Source organism: Oryctolagus cuniculus, chromosome 7 (assembly GCF_964237555.1).
Source record: "Oryctolagus cuniculus chromosome 7, mOryCun1.1, whole genome shotgun sequence".
NCBI lineage: Eukaryota > Metazoa > Chordata > Mammalia > Lagomorpha > Leporidae > Oryctolagus > Oryctolagus cuniculus.
The window spans coordinates 119,730,244-119,751,216 of NC_091438.1; the positions used below are offsets into that span (position 1 = coordinate 119,730,244).

Consider the following 20,973-nt stretch of genomic DNA (forward strand, 5'->3'; position numbering starts at 1 on the left):
TATCTGTGTGAAGATGAGCATGTGGGTATGTGTCTAGATCTGGTTGTGAGGAGGCATGGTTGTGCCTGTAAGATGTATGTCTGGGTGTGTGTGTGTATGTGTGTGTGTGTGTGTGTGTCCAGAGGCTGCAGGAGGCCCTACAGGGCATAGCTCTCAGTAGCTTACATGCCCCTTCCATTCTTATCTCAGTCCCAGGCCCCAGGGATAGTGCATCTCTTGAGACCCAGCTTGGGCTTCTGCTGGGCTGCAGGGAGCAGGCCCAGCGTGGTACCAGTGAGCTGGTGCCTCATTCTAAGGCACAGGATCACCAAATGATCTTCTGAGATGGGAGGGACCCAGGCCAGCATCCATTACAGATCACAGGCAGAGAGTCCAGTGTGTGGACAGGGGAGCTCAGGGAGATGTCAGGGCAATTCTTGTGATACGGTTTGGGACTGGGCCCTGGAATGGAGGTCATGGGTTTAGACTCTGACGCATTGTCCTGCATCTCTGCCCCCACAGGACAAGGTGTTCTGGACAGACTTAGAGAATGAGGCCATTCTCAGTGCAAATCGTCTCAATGGCCTGGAAATCTCCTTCCTGGCTGAGAACCTCAATAACCCACACGACATTGTCATCTTCCATGAACTGAAGCAGCCAAGAGGTCAGTCTTCCCCAGCCCCTCTAGTGCCAGGTCCCTTTTTTTTTTTTAAATCTTATTTATTTATTCATTCATTTGAAAGGCAGAGAGTCACAGACAGAGATACCCCATCTGCTGTTCACTCCCCAAATGTTCACAACAGCCAGGGCTGGGCCAGGCTGAAGCCCGGAGCCTGGAACTCAATCCAGGTCTCCCATGTGAGTAGCCGGGACCCAGATACTTCAGCCATCTCCTGTTGCCTCCCAGGGTGCTAGAATTAGAAGCGGAGCTGGGACTTGAACCCAGGCACTCCGATCTGGGACACAGTCATCCCAAGTAGCTGCACCAAATGCCCGCCCTTCAGGTCCCCTTTCTGTATCCTCGCCATCCACCAAGGAAGCTGTGTTCACATTCATGTCACAACTCAGCATCCTCAGGAATAGTAACAACAACCCCCATCATTACTGGAGTACACTGCCGTCACATATCTTGTCTCCTTCTGCCTCAAGCTTTTTGTGAAATAAAACTGGGTATAAATAGGTATATAAATGCCCAGTTTTTGCCAGCCCTCCAGAGTGTGGCTATTACTCTTCTCATTTAACAGTTGAGGAAACTATGGCTGCAAGAGGTAAAATAGTGTTAGCAGGTGACAGGACGAAGACCTAAACTCAGACCCCTCTTATTTCAAAGCTCATTCTACTACTGCACACTGTATCTTGTTTGCTGTTTGTATCCAGTGTACAATACCCTTGTAACATACCCTTGGGCTATAGAGTGAGTCATCTTGTTGGTTGGGGACAGAGCCCAGGAATCCCACTTCTGGGTTACCTGCTCCTCCATCACTAGAAGATAGTAATTCCAGCTTCAGCTGAGGTGCGGGCCGCCAGGAGGAAGGTGAGAACGCAAGACCATAAGGAGATAAGGCTGTACCTGATTCTAGATCTGTACAGTTAAGCAAAAGAGACATAGCATGCAGCATAGAGAGAGAAAAAATATGGGCTTTGGAGCCCAGCACACTTCAATTTTAATTCTGCCTCCAAAATCCTTAAAGCTATAACTTTGACAAGTGTGTCCTCTTTGAGCCTAAGTGTCCTTATCTGTCACTCTGGGGCATAGCACCTACCTCTCAGAACTGTTGTAAGGGCTCAGGGAGGGTGTAGGATAAATCACAAGGCATGGTGCTGAAAGGTGCCCAATAGAAGTAGGCGATAGTAGGAAGTGGCCAAGTGGGGAGGCCGTCGTCCTGAGGAGGCAGGAGGACCTGGCACGTCCTGTCGGTGCCCCAGCTGTTGCTCTCTCTGCCCTTAGCTGCAGATGCCTGTGAGCTGAGCGCCCAGCCCAACGGAGGCTGTGAGTACCTGTGCCTTCCTGCTCCCCAGCTCTCCAGCCACTCTCCCCAGTACACCTGTGCCTGTCCTGACACCATGTGGTTGGGCCCAGACATGAAGAGGTGCTACCGAGGTAAGCAGAGCTCCCAGGAAGGGTGGCCCCCGCAGCGCCAGAGCCCTCCTGCTGAGCTCCTCCCTCGGCCTCGGGACGCAGGAAGCTCCTGGTTTTCTTGCGTCTCCTTCTCCGGCTGCTTACTGCCTTTGTGTTCGCAAGCACCTCTCTTCTCCCTTCCTTGAACACTCACATCTTAAGAGACACGCCAAAGCTTTCTCTTCTCCCAAGAAAAGATCACATCAAACATTTTAAATTCCATCTCAGGGAGTTTCTGGAGACCCTTGAAAAGCCCAGGAATCCTGGCCCTCCATGGCTTCAGTTCCTGTTTGTATGCAGATGACTGTGTGTTTGCCTGTCTCTTACCTAGAATGCAACCCCTACATGTGGGTAGAAGCTCTGTTGCAGTATGATGGGCACTGGTGGTCAGTTAATACTTCAACTACACAAATTATGTTCATTTCCCAACTGTAATGTATAGCCAGAGCCTTCTGTCTGAGGATAAGGCTGTTGCATAGTTTATGATTTTAGTTTCCATTGTTAAAAGTGGAGTAAGAATTTAAACCTGATGGTATAAATGATGAGGGTGAAATCCTTCCGGGTTTATATGGCTTCCCCTCCTCCCAGCCTTTACAGTCCTCTCATCGCACCTAATTCTGCCACATTGTTTAATGCACTAAAGTGCAGTGTTTAGGATTCAGATAGGAGATCATAGCCCCTTCAGGATTAGGGAAGGCTTCCCAGATGGGGCCTTGGAGCTAAGCCATGAGGAGGAGCTCTCCTAAGTATAACTCGGGCAACAACTTGGGCCCTGAAGCAACACTGTTTCTGTCCAAGTGACCTCCATGGTGTTCCCCTCTAGCACCTCCATCTACCTCCACTACGACATTAGCCTCCACCACGACAAGCACAGCCGCCGCCACCACAAGAGCCCCTGGGACCACTGTCCACAGCCCCACCTACCAGAACCACAGCACAGAGACACCAAGCCTGGCAGCTGCGGTCCCAAGCTCTGTTAGTGTTCCTGGCGCTCCCGGCATCAGCCCGTCAACCCCCAGCCCTGCAACCAGCAACCACTCCCAGCACTGTAAGGAAACGTCTTCTGCATTCTCTCATGGCGTGGGAGAGGTCCTAGGGAAGCCAGGATCCAGGTGGTGGGCAGGACTGGGACAAGATGACCAAAGCAGGACTGAATCCTGTGTGTCTGTCTCTGGGGAGGAAGCAGAGGGAGGCAGAGTGCCAGCTTGCGACCTAGGAGTCTTCAGCTCCCCTAACTTATGGAGGGGCAGGAGGGAAACGACCTCCTACCTCTGAGCCTCTGCTTTTTCTCCAACCAAGGAGAAACCCCTATGTGCTTTGCAAAGTTGCCTGGAGACAAAGGAAGCAGCAGTGTGACCAGAAGTGCTTGGGCACGTGGCAGGGGTGTGTCCTTGGGCAGGGGTGTGCCCATGTTTCACGAGTTACTGGTATGGCGGGGTGGGGGAGGGTGTCCCCAGGTTTGTAAAAAAACTGATCTCAGTCCCCAGCAGCGTCGGTAAGGTCCCAAGGCAGCAATACCCGTAACTGTGGTCTGCCCGTGCCTCTTTTCCAAACCCTGGGATGAAACAATTAAGTTCCACAGTTATTAAATCATCAGGAGCAGTAATTGTCACTGGTAGAAATGTTCTACCTCGTTAGCCGGCAAATACCTTTCTAATTGAGTTACCTGCCAGGGGGAGTTCATTTCAAAGGATGAACTCTCTTTAGACGTCTTTTTCCCTTACGTGGGTAGCCTGGAAACCAGGCAGCTCCGCAGCGTCTTTCTCACTGGGCCTGCGGAAACCGACTTCAGAGCGGAGCATCAGCTGACCCTGACGTGTCCAGAGGCAGCGGAGCACCTGTGAGTGCCAGCTCCTCTGCCCAGGCCCGCCGCCCAAGCCTGCCCCGGTCCCGGCTTCCAACCACTGTCGGGTGTTGGCCTCGGCCCTGAGCAGGAGGACAGCAGAATTTCCACGGTTACCTTTGGAAGCTGGCCAGTTCTCTTCTCCACAGTTAGGTTCCCTTGGGGTCACTCAGAGAACTGGACACGCTGGGAGGAAGGGCTCTGGGCCATGGCCAGGAGCCGTCCTCACTGGGAGCAGATGTAGATGACAGCTCCTCTCCACACCTCGGAAGGCTGGCGCGAGGATCATGGGGAAAAACCCCGTGTAGACTACAAAGTACTGGCCAGATGTTGCGGTGAGGATGGCTACAGGAGTGAGAAAGATGGCCCAGATGCAGCACACGTCCCACATAGTGCTTTCCCATTCATTTTCTGTTTACACAGCCACCCCCACCCCACTCTCAGCTCTCTCAATTAAGTAAGGCTGTGCCAGGCCTTGGGCTAAAGCATTTCCTATGAATTATTACTTTTAAGTCTTACTATGTCCTAGAAGGTAGGTGACGACATTATCTCCATCTTAAAGAGGTAGCATGTAACATGTTATATTTATACTAGATAGTAACTTGCCCAAGATCACACAACAGTGAGTAGTAGAGCTGGCACATTGAACCCAAGAAGTCTGACCCCGAAACCTACGCTCTTGATCTCACTACACTATACTATATTCCATTTTAATCACTTAGAAAAAATAAACCAATAATGCAGACAGAACACCAAAAACAGCAACAGAGACAGTGCAATAGACACTGACTGAAAAAGGCAGCAGACCCAGTCAGCAGCATAAAGACCAGTGCGCACAGCTCACAGTGCCCTACACAGTAATAAGTCCTGGGCTCAAGTCCCAGCTCTGCACTTACCAGTGAGTCCTTAAACCCTTTAGTAAGACTCCATTTCCCGATCTGTCCTGCTTGCCCCACAACAGTTCTATGGGATCAGGAACGAGTGCATTGTTAAGCACTCACCAGGATCATCATTCCAGCCCGAGGACTGAAACACTTGGGTAGTTAGTGCTTGAGGTGGGTGAGGGCTGAGACGCACGTCGAGCGTCATTCTACAAATGTCTGTGCTTTGTAGATGGGAATGAAGGTGGCAAGATGGGCTCACCAGTCACTGCTGCTGTCATTGGGATCATCGTGCCCATAGGTGAGTATGGTCCCACGTCACGGGGGAGAAAACACTAGAAAGGAACAGTGAGGAAGACATCAAACTTGCTGCCGTCTCCTGTGCTGCTCGAAGAGCCCTGTGCATTCTGTTTGCTGATAGAATTAATGCTTTTAGTTTCTGCTAATCTAAGGGATGATAGATGAGAATTATTTATTTCCCTGTGAGGCATAGTATCTTTCATAAGCTTATTAACCTTTGTTTACATTTCATCCTTTATGAATTGCCTCTTCAGTCTTTTCTTATTTACTATTAGTTGTTTTTGTTTGTGAAAATAGTTACACATAATGAATATTAAACCTTTATAACATATGTTACAGTTTCTCCTAGCCTGACATTTGATTTTAAAATTTGTTTAGGATGTCATTGGTCATGCATAAATCTAAAAATTTTCAATACCAGCTTTGTCAACCTTTGGTTTTACCATTTCTGGATTCTGTATCTTGCTTAGGAAGGCCTGCTTCACTCTGAATTATCTCCTGCTGTTTTCTTCTGCTGTAAACTCATTTTAGGGTTCAGATATTAATTCATTGGGATTTATTTTAGAGTGTGGGATGAGGTAGAGACTTAGCAGGTTTTTTCCCACATATTTGTCTAGTTTCCCCAAAACCATTACGGAGTGGTCCATCCTTTCCTCTGACATGAGTTGCCATCTTTACCATAAAGTACCTGCCCATACCTACTTTAGTCTGCTTCCAGGCTGGTTACTGTCCTCCGCCAATTCTTTGCCTGTTCCTATACATTAGTAGCACAACTTTGTGCTATGTCATGTTCACATCTTCCCAGCTATTGTTTTATTGTGTCTCTTTAGAATAATCATGCCAAATCTATAAAAAATGTGATGCAGTTTTCATTGAAATTGCTTTGCATATATAAACTCTGTGGGAGCATTTACATTTTTACAATATTGAAGCTTGCCATCCAGGAACATGACGCATCTTTCCATTTCAGTCTTTTATGTTCTCCAGAGAATTTTATAACTCATAGGATTTACACATTTCTTGTTAGGTTATCCCAGGTATTTTTAGATTTTTTTGTTGGGCTGTTGTGAATGTATTCCTACTCCATTACATTTTCTAACTGGTTATTGTTGGTTAAAAAGAAAGCTATTAGGGCTGGTGTGGTGCAGTGGGTTAAGCACCATTTGTAATGCCAGCATCCCATATCACAGTGTCGGTTTCAAGTCCCAGCTGCTTTGCTTCAGATCCAGCTTCCCATTAATGAGCCTGTGAAGGCAGAAGTTACTTAGTCCCCTGCCACCCACGTGGGTGACCAGGATGGAGTTCCTGGCTCCTGGTTCATCCTGGCCCAGACCTGGCTATTGCAGGCGTTTGGGGAGTGAACCAGCAGATGGAAGATTCTCTCTCTCTCTCTTTCTAATAAGTACATCCTTTAAAAAAAAAAATTTATTTATTTATTTATTTGAAGCAGAGCTACAGAGAAAGGTAGAGACAGAAAAATCTTCCATCCACTGGTTCATTCCCCAAATGGCTACAACAGCAGGAACTAGGCTGATCTGGAGCCAGGAGCCTCCTAAAGGTCTCCCACGTGGGTGCAGGGGCCCAAGCACTTGGGCCATCTTCCACTGCTTTCCCAGGCTATAAGCAGAGAGCTGGATCGGAAGAGGAGCAGCTGGGACACAAACCAGTGCCTATATGGGATGCCAGCACTGCAGGCAGAAGTTAGCCTACTATGCCACAGTGCTGCTCCAATAAATACATCTTTAACAAATAAAAAGAAAGCTATTGATTCTGATGGAGCCACCACTATGGAAAGCAATGCTCCTCCCTCCAATTCTGGGATAGAGTGGTTTTCTTAGAGATCCAGGGAAGCAGTAAGGAGGGCAGAGGTGTGGTCAAGAAATCCATTCATTGGTTCAAGACATGCCAGGCACTGGGCTTAGAGACATAAGTAAGGTAGTCTGTCCTCAAAGGGCTTGGCCTGGGTGTGGCTACAGCTATACTGAGTAAGACACTGTGATCTGGGAGCACACCTAAGGGAGCAACTGACTGCCCAGGGCAGGTGGGAAAGACTTCATATTTGAGCTGGATCTTGAAAGATTAGTAGTTATATGGGGCCAGCACTGTGCATCCCATATCAGTGCCGGTTTGAGTCCCGTCTGCTCCTCTTCCGATCCAGCTCTCTGCAATGGCTTGTGAAAGCAGTAGAAGATGGCCCAAGTCCTTGGACCTCTGCACCCATGTAGGAGACCTGGAAGAAGCTCCTGGCTCCTGGCTTTGGATCAGCTTAGCTCCAGCCATTGCGGCCATCTGGGGAGTGAACCAGCAGATGGAAGACCTCTCTGTGTGTCTGTTTCTCCCTGTAACTCTGTCTTTCAAATAAATAAAACAATCTTTAAAAAAGAAGAAGAAAGATTAGTAGTTATTGAAGAAAAGGAGAAATGGGAAAGGGGCAGAGAAAAGAACACACAGACCCAGAGCCTGAGAGGGGCAAGGGGGACTAAAACTGGGGAGGTGGCAATGTCTGGGCAGTGGGCTGGAGCCTGCAGAGTTTCAGTGCAACATGTCCCCTCCTCAGTGGTCGTGGCCCTGCTGTGCATAAGTGGCTACCTGATCTGGAGAAACTGGAAGCGGAAGAACACCAAGAGCATGAACTTTGACAACCCGGTGTACAGGAAAACAACGGAAGAAGAAGACGATGATGAACTCCACATAGGGAGGACTGCTCAGATCGGCCATGTCTATCCTGCAGTAAGTAGTCCTTGTTGGAGAATTCACATCTGCCCTGCCTTCCATCTGCCTGACCATCCATCTATCCTTCCTTCTTCCCTACTTCCCTCCATCTTCCCTCCCTTCCTCCCTTCCTCCTCTCCTCATTTATCAAGAACCTACCATGTACCAGGCTCTGGGGAACACAGACGTGCTAGGGCAAGTGGTTGGGGTAGAACAGGTGTCAGGACCACCTTGTACCTAACAGCTCTTCCTGGCCAATTATCTTTCTGCTAAGTTTTCAGAACCTTTGGCCAGGAAGAGTAACTGTGGCCATTTAACTCAAACGTATGCCAAATATCATATTAGCTATCAAGCATCCAGAATAAATAAGGAAGGTACCTGCTCCCAAGGCCCTGGTGGGAAGTTTGAGATATTCACACAGTTGCACAACTGTGTGCCAAGTACCCTGACGGAAGCTCAGGAGTCCTCTATCCTAGGGAGCTTTCCCTGGCTTGCTTCTCTCTCCCACAATCCCTTGGGCTTTCTCCATCACAGCACTTGTCACATGGTCATTCACTTATCTTTTCCTAGAGATCTTCCCATTAGACCGTGAGATCCTTGAAGGTGGAATAATGTTTTCTTGGTGCCTGGCACAGCATAGCTAGTTTCCAACAAATATTTATTGAACAAACGCTAAGGAAACATCACAAGGGGAACTGTTAATTCTGTTTGGGGAATCAGTCAAGAACTACAGAGAGGATAACGGATGAACGAGCTTTTGAAAGATTAATAGCAGTTTTCCAGGCCGAGAAGGAGGGAAATGGCACTCTAGACAGAAGCGTGGGCGAAGACTTAGAGGCGTCACAGACCATGACTTGTTGGGGGAGCAAGGGCCATGAAGTCATTGTTGCATAGCAGAGCCAGGGGGCTGAGTGTGACCACAGGGGTCATCCAGTCCATCCCCCTGTCAGGCAATCAGCAGCTTTGATCGCCCACTGTGGGCAGAGCCCTGTCTTGGGGAGACCAGAGAACTGGAAGAATCAGCCCCTGCCCTCAAGGAGCTTTTTGTCTTGCCTGGGGAACCAAGGTCACAGCTGCACCAACTCCCGAAGAACCCTCTTTCCGAGCTGCCTGTCGTCAAGTGCAAGGTAGGGCAGTGCCACTCTGAGTCTGAGGGGCTGGTGAGTGAGGGCATGGACTCAGGCAGGTGCAGTCAATCCTGGAAGGCTTTCTGGTTTTAGAAGGCTGCAAATTCTAAGCTGGGTGTTGGGGGAAAAGAGGAAACATGGGTTAGTCGCAGACCCAGGAACTGGCATGTGTTAAGAAAGTGACCAAGTATGGGGCAGGGCATGTAGACCTGCTATTGAAGCAAACTGTTTATGAAGGGGGACACGGGAAGTGAATCGAGCAAGTAAAGGGTGAGCAGAGGGCTGAGACAATGTTTAATCTTGGCTGATGCAAGCAATCGGCTGCTTAACCAATTTTAATTAGAGGGGACACAGTGGAAGGAGCATTGAACTTGGAGTAAGATGAATCCCAGTTCCACATGTCAAAGCCCTGTGATCTTAGTCACTTCTCTCTGTCCATTTTATTTGTAAAATGAGAATAATAATTCTGTTGGCCTCTGGGTTTCAAAAAGTCCAAGGCAATAAATATAGCACATGTGAGAATGCTTTATGAATTACAAAGCACTCTGCACATGTAAAGTAGCATTGTTCCCAGAGAAGAAAATGACTCGAGGAGTTATTCCTGATGAATTTAAGGCCCAAATAATAATTTCCTACCATCTGCAGAGAAAGAGTAGTAGAATAAGGATGCTGATCTTTAGTTAGATGCCACCTACTATGTGTTAGAGACTGATCTCAGTGGTTTACTACATTTTCTCATTTAATCCTCACAGTAACCTTTTAAAGTTGATATTTTTAGCCCCACTTTGCAGATGAGGAAACTGAGACTCATAGGAATTGAATAACTTGTCCGAGACCATAGTCAGGAAGTGGTAGAACCAGGATTCAAACTCAAGTCTGCATGTACACAGAAGCCCATGTTCTTTCCATTCTGTCCTGGAGTAAATAGCTGTGAAGCTCTGGAAACTGGTATTCTCAACCATCTGTTCTCTCTTCTGTCCCTTTCTTAGCTCTGTCATCACTGCTGGGGCCTGGCTTTGACCTAGGGATCTGTCTTGGAGACAGTGGGAGGGCAGCTGCAATGCTGCACTAGAATACCACAGTCCCAAACATCTATGCTAGTGAGGCACAGCCACTGCATCCATGGAAAACCGCAGTGCATATGTAGACTTTCTCATATGTAGACTCTTCAGAAATGAAGCACATTGGCCTGGTTCTATTTTATACTGATTAGGTTGGTGTAGAATACTGTGGACCCCATACATGTTAGGTACTATATTAAACATCATCTCATTTGATTCCCCCAACAACCCTATAAGGTAAGTCCTATTATTATTCCCATTTGACAGATGATGAAACAAAGGTTCAGATAGGTGAAGTGACTAGTCCAGATCTACATAGCTATAAGAAAGATACTGAAATGAGGTTCAGTCCAGGGAGGGAATGGATGTGTGGCAAACAAGGAAAGCTGTATGTGTGTCCTGGAGGAAGAAAGGGCTACAAATGAAGGGACAGGAATTCAAACACCGCCTGTAAATTTGCAGGGTTGTCCTGTGGAGGGAACTCTGAGTCTGAGAGAGAGGATTCAGGAAACATCAGAAGATAGAAACAGATTCCACATCAATACAAGAAAGAACTTAAGTCCACTGTCCAAAATGGAATAGACGGGCTCAGGCGTTAGGGTGCTCATCACCTAGTGGTCCAAGGGGAACCTAGTGGCTAATCACTGGGAAGCAGAGCTGAGCGAGAGAGGGATCAGACTCCATTGACCTGCAAGGCCTTCCAGTTCTGTGTCATCACTGAAAGTGGAGCAGTCTATCACCTCCTAATTGTGATTAGCATGCTGAAGACAGGTATTTAACACTTGCCAAAGCCAACCCACTGAAGTTGACCAAATCCAAAGTTATAGAAGGGAGGATTCAGAATGTTTAAAAATCCAATTCAAAAGTAGAAGAAAAAGAATATCTGCCAACCAGAGAAGAGCCGTATCTTTCCTACACATTTAAAAAAAGAGAGAGAGAGAGAATGTTTAGATCTCTCTTTTACAAAGTGTGACAGAGGACAATGATGAAAAAAGCTACAGTTCTGGATTCACACTGAAATTTAGTTTAGCCTCTTGCTGTGTGATTCAGAACAAGCATTACTTAAGTTCACTGAGTCTCAGTTTTCGCATCTGTAAAGTAAAAATGATAATCTTGTTTCTTGCAATAGCTTGAAGATGATGTGAGCCAATACCTGTAACGCAGCAGTACGTCTAAGACTTTGCTGATAATAAATAGGAGCTCTCATGGGTCTAATAATGATTTCTTTCATCTGTCTCCCCAGCGAGTGGCATTAAGCATTGAAGATGATGGACTGCCTTGAGGATGGGACCACCCCTTCGTGCCTCATGGAATTCAGTCCCATGCACTAGACTCTGTGGATGGTGTAGGACAGGGTGGATGAGTTTCTGTATATGGGTCTGTGTGCGTGTGTGTGTGGGTGTGTGTCTTTTTTTTTTTTTTTTTTTAATTTATGTTGCGGAAAGGTAACCACAAAGTTATGATGAACTGCAAACATCCAAAGGATGTGAGAGTTTTTATATGTATAATGTTTTATACACTTTTTAACTGGTTGCACTACCCATGAGGAATTCATGGGCTGGCTACTGTTAAGTGACTAACATGATGTACATAACCAAACAGGCGCCCAGGGGACAGAACCTTACTCATCAGCTAAAAACTATATTTACAGAGGATGTTTGATTTTAGGGGCTTTTTTAGGTTTAGGGGTTTGGAGGGTTTTTTTGTAAATAAGATGATTATGCTTTGTGGCTATTCATCAACATAAGTAAAAAAAAAAAAAGAAAAATACTTCAATTCCCTCCCCCCTTTAGATTATTTATTAACATATTTAAAAAATAAGATTAGTTCTATAAATAATTTAGAGAAGTGAGAGTATTTATTTTTGGTATGACTGGCCCACCACACAGACTTGGTGTGTGTCCTTGTATGTGTGCAACAGTGTGAGAGAGACAGATCTGTAGAGAAAAGGCACACCAGTATCTATTGTTCAAATATAGAAAGAGCAAATTATTTTAAAAGAGTCCACAAGAGTGATTTTCAGAAAAGCCTTTGGAAATTTAGCTCAGAAAATAGATACCATGGTTTGTGCAAACACATGTGAAAGAGGCAAATCTTTTTACCCCTGGCTGTTCCTGAGACCCTCCTAAGTCAGGAAAGCCTTTCCTCTCCCTCGAGGCTGCTGTGGCTCCTGCCTGGGCTTTCTTGTCAGTGGTTAAGGTCAGTGCACAGACATCCCACAGTGCCAGAAGCTTTCGGGAGCTCCAGGAGGAACATGCCGAAACCTCAGCTACTCCTTGTTCTCAAGTTCAGCTCTTTGAGTGACATCAGTTTCCTTCAGGACACTTGGGTTGAACTTGAAGTGTATCATCCATATACATAAGTGGAGATGTTTCCAGAACAACCCAAGTTTACTGTAAGGACTGGCTCAGGCACTGGACCTTTGAGACATGCTGTGAATGAGGATAAGAATTTTGGAATAGGTTTTATTACTCACCATTTCTCCATTTCCTTCAAGTGAGGAAAATGTTTTAAAGTAATAAACAGGTGTCTTATCTTTACATATTCATAAAGATGAAACTAATTTTTGGCTTTAGTCAGAAAAGATGGCCAAACTTAAAGTCGTATTTGAGGGAAGAAATGGCATACACAGTATTATATTGGATGTATGTATTCACACAGGGATTTGGTTTACTGCTTTGTAAATAGAAGGAAAAATCTGGGTATATGTATAAATTTTTTCCATGATGGACATCTTTGCTTTTCCTGGGGCTTGGGGGAAGTGGGAAGAAGTGCTGTTTTCTATTTGTGGGATCTACCATTGGATACATAATCCTACAGTCCCAGGAGGAATGTAATCCCCTCTGGCTTTCTCATCGGATGTGTGGTCTTTTCTTGACTCTGCTGTTCTGCCACTTTGCTCCCACCAGACAACCAGGGACCAAGTGCAACATGAGAGTGTTTCACTCCACTAGGAGTGGAGGACATGTATTTTTAAACATAACATACCTGGAACTTGACACACTCAAGCAATTGCCTCCACCCCCATCCTCAGTGAAGCTTGGCTGTCTCACCAGTGTGATGCCCTTTGAATTTTCAGGCAGACATTCCGAAGTTCTACCATCTTATTCCTAGGACTTCCTCCACATCATTCTAGGTGTCTTATTCTTTAAGAAAACCGCTGAGCTCTGGAGCTTGGGCAGTGTTTAGTACAAGGCAGCAGTTTCTTCCTGATAATGCCTACGTTGATATTCCAGAAACACTGACTGAGAGGGTCAATGCAGTTGAGCCAGAATGACTAAGAGCAAACAGAATGTTGAGAACAGGGGGCCAACTCCTATGGAGCTAAATCGCTACTATTCTTTCAAGAATGGAAAGTAAAATTATTTTTCACTGGAGAAAAATGAAGAAAATGAAAAACATTGACATTATACAAAACAAGAGCCTTTTTGTATAACCTGCCTCCAAAGAAATTGAATTTTCCAGGGAATTAAGCGATAACAGTGGCTGATGCATAACTTCTAAACTCCTGGCCTTCACAGAAAAAAAAAATATTGAATGGGAGCTGGGCATAGCACCTGAGGTCTACAAATGATGCTGAAATTCCCAGCTTCCTCAGAGACATCCATGTTTCCTGAATATGCTACAGCAGCAGTTTGAAAGAGGCAGCTATGGCGTGGCCTTCAAGAATCAAATGGTGAGATACTCACCTGAGAACTGATCCATCTCCCCTCACACTGGGGGGTTTCGGAGCCTCCCTCTGAGGTGATTACGTTTTGTTGCCTGTGCCTCCTGTGCATCTACAGTCACTTATAGATCAGAGAGACATTAAACTGGAACTAAAAAAGAGCTTAGAGGCAATAAGGCAAAGAGAAAATATACCCAGCAATATTTCAAAGAAAGGTCCCAGTCTCTTTCTTCCTGCAGGAGACTAGTTTGGGCTGCCTGAAGGTTGTATCAGACTATTGTCTTTCCTATGGCCCATCTTTCCAGCGAAGTTATAAAAGCACTGGCAGGAATGGCCTTGTGAAAACTGAGAAAATGAAAACTTTATTTATTCACTCTTGATAGCATGATTATTTATAAAACAGATTGAAGTAACATGAAACCTCAACTGGAAAAAAGAGAATGAAATCAGAACTAAATTATGGCAATAAGTACTCTTGATCCCACCAGTTCTCTACACGACTGTAGTGTATTTGTTCCCTAGAGGGGTCTCTAGGTGCCAATGGTGTGCCGGGCACTGCAGATGTAAAGTCAATCTGCTGTTTCCTGTCTTGACGGAGTAGTAGAGGAAGACGTGGGAATAAGGAATAGATTCTACTCAGAGCACAGTGAGGCCACAAAGCCCACTCTACCTGAGGAGATGAGGAACGAGGTCATCACAGGAGAAGTGACCCTACACGAAGTCTTAAACACTGAGAATAGTCCAGGCTACTTCAGGCCAAGGAACAGGCATAAAACAGCACTGGGACTTTAAGGAACTGCACATACTTCATCTTCACTGGAACAAAGGCTCCAAAAGGGACTTAGCAAGACGTGAGGCTAGATGGAAAGACAGGTTCAATGTAAGCACTTTATAAAATACTTCTATTTAAATTACAGCTCAATGAAGCAAACTTTTCTTGGCTGTTTACTGTGTACAAGAAACTAAGTGCATCATGGAAATTTTCCCAGGATGCACCCCCAGCACTTTGCAGATGCGACATGAGTCAGCCTCAAGCTTTCCAGTGGCCAAAGGGAACTGTTGACTGCTCTTCAGATATCTGAATTGAAGATTTTTGACACGGTCAGTGAAAACGAAGATAAAGGCAATGAGGTTTTCAGAGAAATATGCCATGGAGTCAACACCCTCATAGGGTTTCTCAGCTGTGAGAAAGGAAACTGGAAATGGTGAGGACATGGAGCCTGGAGAGGAGAGCCCCATCACTGTCCTGTCAAATGCTGCTGGGACGGGGGAGAGGGTGCAGGAACAGGAGCCTCCCCCACCCCACCCCCCGCACTCCAGCCACACCCTCGTCATTTCACAGAATAGAAATGAGGTAGCACTTAAAGGTTTCAGAGTAAGTCATTTCCTTTCCCATAAATGCATGAAGGTAGAGTATCAAAGTCTTCTAATGCTGTATTTTTAGGATATTGGGGATTTTTCAGGATATGGAGAATCAAGAAGGTGCGGGGATCACAGCTTCAAATTTTTAGTTAGTATAAAAAAATCAGGAAGCTCTGCGCATTCAGGCTGTGCACTATGTGCACAGTCAAGAATCAGCAGACACCCTCTGCATTCGCAAACATTTTGTGCTGTAAAAAGTAATTTTAACAAAGTCACCTGTATACATACATATATATATATATATATTTAAAGACAAGGTTTTGATACTTTTTTTACAAAAACTACAAGAGACACAAATACCTGTACAAACCATGTACTTTTAAAAAGACTTGTTCCACACAGCTGTTGTTAATTTGAGGGGTACAGTACTGCTTTGTAAATTCCATTACACATTGTATCCAAAGGGGTTTTCCCTGTTTGTCGCCTCCCAGCCCCCAAATTACCATGTGTGATATAACAGTCAGGCATGTTAGGATGTTGGGTCACACTAACCGTTTCAGCTTTTTGTCTCATCATTCCCAATTCCGTTAGCTTCTGTACTCGGTGCCCTTTGCAGTCTGGCTTCTCTTCCAGAAACAAAGGGTCTGGCAGTGGGGATACTGCATCCCACTGGCTGTTCTGATGTCATCTTGGTAGACTGAAAACCAAATGTGGACATTTGTAAAATCAGTGTACTGTTTCTAGAGAGAGAGATTAAATTCATTTTTTTTAAATTGCAAGTTTTGTTTCATCGTGATACTTCTAGGAGGGGAAGATGAACTCTCACTAATTGAGTCTAATATGTGCCAGGTATTTACATACATTATCTCATATTTTGTCAATAATCTTGAGAAACAAATACTATCACTATTATCCACCCTCATTTTATTGATGAGAAAATGGATGAAGTAACCACCCAAAGTCACACAGTTAATTTTCATGCCCCCAAAGAGCAACTGTACATGTTTCATTCTCTGCTTATGTTGTCCTCTGCGTCTGTCTAGCTAGCTCTGATTTGTTTTTGAATGCTCCACTTAGATAATGCCTCCTCCAGGCAGTCTTTGCTATTCTTTTAGATTGAATTAGCCAACTCAGCTCTGTTTCCTTCACATTATTTTCTACCTGTTTGCAACCTGATACTTCTGCCCTGCCAAATATACCCCATCCCACCCCACCCCCGCTACTCAGGCGGCTTTTACCAAGCTCAGGCAGGGCCTCCTTGATTCTCAATCTTGTAAACACTTCCAATCTTTACCTTCCTCTACCTGGAACAGGCATTTAATTGTTGGTCACTCCTTTCTTGTAACACTCTTATTTTGGCTTCCCTGAAGCAATACCCCTGGTTTTCCTCCTACCTGTCTGGCCACATCTTGGTATCCTTTGCCCATTCCTTAAATTATGGTATTCTATCTCAAATTCATCCATTTTTCTATGTCTTGCACTATCTGAGTACAGATTGCCATCATGGTTACCTTAATATTTATCTGAATTTCTTATGTGATTTCTTTCAAGGAGTTTGTGGAAAATGGAATTAAAATATTTATTTTGGTGCAAAAAAATCTGTGAAATCCATGCATAGTTTTGTCATGATACACATTTCCCATGAACCTTTTGAAGACTCCTTCATACATCTAGTCTTATTCCACCTACAGTATTTCTGCCAAAGTGATCTTCCTTTTTTCTAAAGGTTTGTTCATTTATTTGAGAGGCACCAGACACAGAGAGGGAGAAACAGAGAGAGAGCTCTTTCATCCACTGGTTCATTCCCCAAATGACTGCAATGGCCAGAACTGGCCAAACAGGAGCCAGGAGCTTCTTCCAGATCTCCCACATGAGTGCAGGGGCCCAAGCACTTGGGCCATCTTCCACTGCTTTCCCAGGCCATTAGCAGGGAGCTGGACTGGAAGTGGAGCAGCCGGGAGTTGAACCAGCACCCATATGGGATGCCGGCTCTGCAGGCAGACACCACAGCGCCGGCCTCCCTAATGTGATCTTTTTATAATGCAGTAGGCCATTTTGCCACAATCTTTCCACCAATTGTTTCTCTTACATTAAAATTGAATATTCTGGGCCCAGTGTTGTGGGCAGATTATGATGCTATGATGCTGGCATTTCATGTCAGAGTGCTGGTGTGAGTCCTGGCCGCTCCACTTCAGATCCAGCTCCCTGCTAAAGCTCCTGGGAAAGCAGAGGAAGATGGGCCAAGTCCTTGGGCCACTGCAATCCACATGGGAAATCCAGTTGGACTTCCTGGTTCTGGCTTCAGTTGTTGCAAGCATTTGGGGAGTGACCCAGTTGTTGCAAGCATTTAGGGAGTGAACCAGCAGATGGAAGATACTTCTCTCTGTGTCACTCTGCCTTTTGAATAAGTAAATTATTTTTTCCAAAGAAATCATTTTTTTAATTTTTTTTTATTTTTGACAGGCAGAGTTAGACAGTGAGAGAGAGAGACAGAGAGAAAGGTCTTCCTTCCATTGGTTCACCCCCCCAAATGGCCGCTAGGGCCGGCGCAGTGCGCCGATCCGAAGCCAGGAGCCAGGTGCTTCCTCCTGGTTTCCCATGCAGGTGCAGGGCCCAAGCACCTGGGCCATCCTCCACTGCCCTCCCGGGCCACAGCAGAGAGCTGGCCTGGAAGAGGAGCAACCAGGACAGAATCCGGCACCCCAACCGGGACAGAACCCGGGGTGCCGGCGCCGCAGGCAGAGGATTAGCCAAGTGAGCTGCGGCGCTGGCCAAAATCTTTTATGTAAGGAATACAAACTTCATGCATTTCCTAAGTACAGCTTTGGGGATATAGTGATTCTTCCCATCATACCCTCCTCCCACCCCTCCTCCTCTTCCCAGTCCCATTCTCCACTAAGATCCATTTTCGATTAACTTTATACACAGAAGACCAACTCTATACTAACTAAAGAGTTCAACAATTTGCATGAAAGAAAAAAAAACTTCCTCAACTTCCTTAGCAGTCAATACAAGGGCTGTTCAAAGTCATCCATCTTGGATTTAATTTCTCTTAAAGCACCCAAGAATGATACATCTTTTGCAAGCACTTAGACATAATTATAAAACAACTCTGGGACAGAGGTCCTGCATGGGAAATTAGTGCACAGTGACTCCTGTTGTTAATTTAACAACACTCTTTTTTTTTTTTTTAAGAGTTTATTTATTTATCTGACAGAGTTACAGAGAGAGAGACACAGAAAGATCTTCCTTCTGTTGGTTCACTCCAAATGGCTGCAACGGCCAGAACTGTGCCGATCCAAAACCAGGAGCCAGGTGCTTCTTCCTGGGCTCCCATGTGAGTGCAGCGGCCCAAGCACTTGGGCCATCTTCCACTGCCTTCCCGGGCCACAGCAGAGAGCTGGACTGGAAAAGGAGCAACCGGGACTAGAACCAGCACCCATGTGGTATGCCCGTGCCCCAGGCAGAGGATGAACCTAGTGCGCCATGGCACTGGCCCCTTTTTTAACAACACTCTTATGTATGACATCAGTGGTCACCCAAGGCTCTTGACATGAGCTGCCTAGGCTATGGAAGCCTTTTGAATCAACAAACTCGGCATTTAGACATGGCCATAAAACAAAGTAGAAGTTTTCTCCTTCAGAGAAAAGTACCTCCTTCTTTGATCCACTGGGATCTCACTCACAGAGATCTTTCATGTAGGACATTTTTTGTCACAGTGTCTTGGCTTTCCATGCCTGAAATGCTCCTGTAGGCTTTTCAGTCAGACCAGAATGCCTTAAGGGCTGATTCTGAAGTCAGAGTGCTACTTAAAGCAATTGTTATTCTATGAGTCTGTTATGTGGATTGCTTCCCATGTTGGAGTAGTGAAGTATTTAAAATATATATATATTCTTGGCTTTGACCACTCATATGCCCCTTCTCCATTGTTGTCACTGTTTTATAATTACACCATTCCAGGCCCTCAATCTGAAATGCTTCCTCAGGAAGACTTCCTTTAGGCCTTAGCCTTGATTAGGAACCACCCATGCAATTTCTTTTCTCCCCTTCCACTGTTGATAACCTGTATTTACTTTGCAATTGTTAGATACTCTTGAGTTGCCTCCTCTGTAAACTATTTAATATCTGTCCTGTTCATCAATGTATTCCTATCACATGACACATAGTAAATGCTATGGTTGGATATTAGCTTGGATATCAAATGCCTCCCAAAAGTCCATATGTTAAAGCCTTTGTTCCCAGAGTGGCACGACTGGGAGGTGGTAGAACCTTTAACACATTTGGCCTAGTAAGGAATCCTTAAGTCCCTGGGGGCATGCCCTCAGAAGGAAGTTCATGTGCAACCTCTTGGGTTCTCCTGAGAGGGTTTTTATATGAGTCTGGTCCCAGCCCCTCTCTGCTTCCTGACTCAAGCTGTGACTGTGTCTTCCAACAAATGCTCCTACCATTGCCATCTGCCCCCTTACCAGAGGCCATACCCAAAGAGCCACCTGATATTGGGCTGTGAACTTTGAAAACTAAGCCTGTTCTCTATAAAGTAAGTGACCTCAGGTATTTCATTATAGTAACAGGTGACTAATTTGGTAGATGCATAAATTTTGCTGAATTCAAGCACCGCAGAAATAGACCACACTCAACTATACTATGTTTCTCATATACTCAAACCTGGATGACTTTCCAGCTGGATTAGAGCCAAGGTCCCCTAACTTTCTCAGCATTGCCAAATGCCTCTCTACACAGGATTGAACTCCAATTACCTCAGCATTATTGTTAGAATTCAAAGAACAAGCAGGCATCAATGTCTCAGCCTATGAACTGACATTCACTAGATGCTTCCTATCTGGTGGTTGGTTCCCTTCTCTCTTTCAAAAATACATTCCCTGTTATTATCCATATCCAATGTTTTGTAATAAAAATGCCTTATGGTTTTATAGCAATTTGCACTTTGCAAATTATTTTCCAAGACCTTGTTTGTTATCCTACAACACTTCTGTTTCCACATTATTGTGCTCGATTTAAAGAAAAGAATCAGTTCACGTAGTCACAGCAAACCTCTATCACACAAGGGACTATTTTAACCCCCTACATATCCAGGGGTCCCCCTCCCCTCAACTCAATACTGTTCTTCCAGTTGCTTTTTCAGAGAGAAAATAATAAAATGTTAAGGGTGAGAATGGGAATCAGAGACTCCCGCCTGATTCACAAAACAGTACAGTGATCCAAGGGTCAGGCCATCTCAGCAGTCTAGAACCATCCTCTCCCTGGCTACAACTTAGGGAGTCAAACAGGCTTCCATGAGGGTTCTGACTGCCCATGGCACACTCAACTCAAGTTTCCACCGTAGCCAGAAAGGCTTCACAGAGGCGCGCCGCTTTGGCCTGAAAAGAGCAGCGGTCCCCAGCCAGCCTGACTCACCTGAGGAGCTTCACCAAAAAAAATACCAACGCCAGGTACACCTTAGATTTCCCTTGGTTTGGAGAGGGGCCCAGGCATGAGCATTTTTTAGAGGCTACAGTCACGTGATTCCAGCCGGGGTCAGGAAAGATGACCGGGTGAGTGCGGGGCCTGGGGAGCGCAGGGAGCGGGAGAAATGAGAAGCACAGAGTGCGGGCCGGGCTGCCCAGGGGAAAGGCCGTCTCCGTTACAGCTTCCGGGGAAGTGTCCTGAGAACGGACAGGGAGGTTCTGTCGCGGCCCACGCCAGACACCTTCGCGGCGGCGCTCAGTACAGACGGCCAGAGCCTGGTCCGAGTCGCCCAAGGCCGGTGTCCCTTACTTTGAGGCTGACCCAGGCGGGACGCAGGGCGCGGAGTTTTCCGCCCGAGGTCTTTAAAGGCGGGCTAAGCCCAGACACCCGCGGACCGCCTCGCGCCTCAGCAAGGAACGCCCTCACACCCCGCGAGCAAACCTCGGTCTCTCCCCG

General features: G+C 45.9%; 1 protein-coding gene and 1 long non-coding RNA gene across 24 annotated transcripts in view; one reads left to right on the top strand and one right to left on the bottom strand.

Moving 5' to 3' along the window:
- LRP8 (LDL receptor related protein 8) overlaps positions 1–15,830 on the top strand; it is a 69,025-nt gene extending 53,195 nt beyond the window's left edge. For 17 of the 23 annotated variants that reach the window (XM_051856457.2, XM_070078471.1, XM_070078470.1 and 14 more), the window contains 7 exons: positions 502–643; positions 1,928–2,080; positions 2,922–3,146; positions 5,055–5,123; positions 7,680–7,852; positions 8,785–8,961; positions 11,266–15,830. In XM_051856457.2, coding sequence (XP_051712417.1) covers positions 502–643; positions 1,928–2,080; positions 2,922–3,146; positions 5,055–5,123; positions 7,680–7,852; positions 8,785–8,961; positions 11,266–11,304 — 978 coding nt within the window. In that variant the 3' untranslated portion in view covers positions 11,305–15,830. Of the gene's footprint in view, positions 1–501; positions 644–1,927; positions 2,081–2,921; positions 3,147–5,054; positions 5,124–7,280; positions 7,590–7,679; positions 7,853–8,784; positions 8,962–11,265 lie in introns of those variants that run through there. The other 6 variants (XM_051856466.2, XM_070078483.1, XM_051856467.2 and 3 more) reach the window with 2 other exon arrangements.
- LOC127493457 (uncharacterized) lies at positions 15,409–20,915 on the bottom strand. Its single transcript, XR_007923631.2, has 2 exons — positions 20,467–20,915; positions 15,409–15,748 (listed from the first exon to the last, which is right to left on the bottom strand). It is a non-coding gene; the product is annotated as an uncharacterized lncRNA (long non-coding RNA).
- Positions 20,916–20,973: the final 58 nt, after the last annotated feature.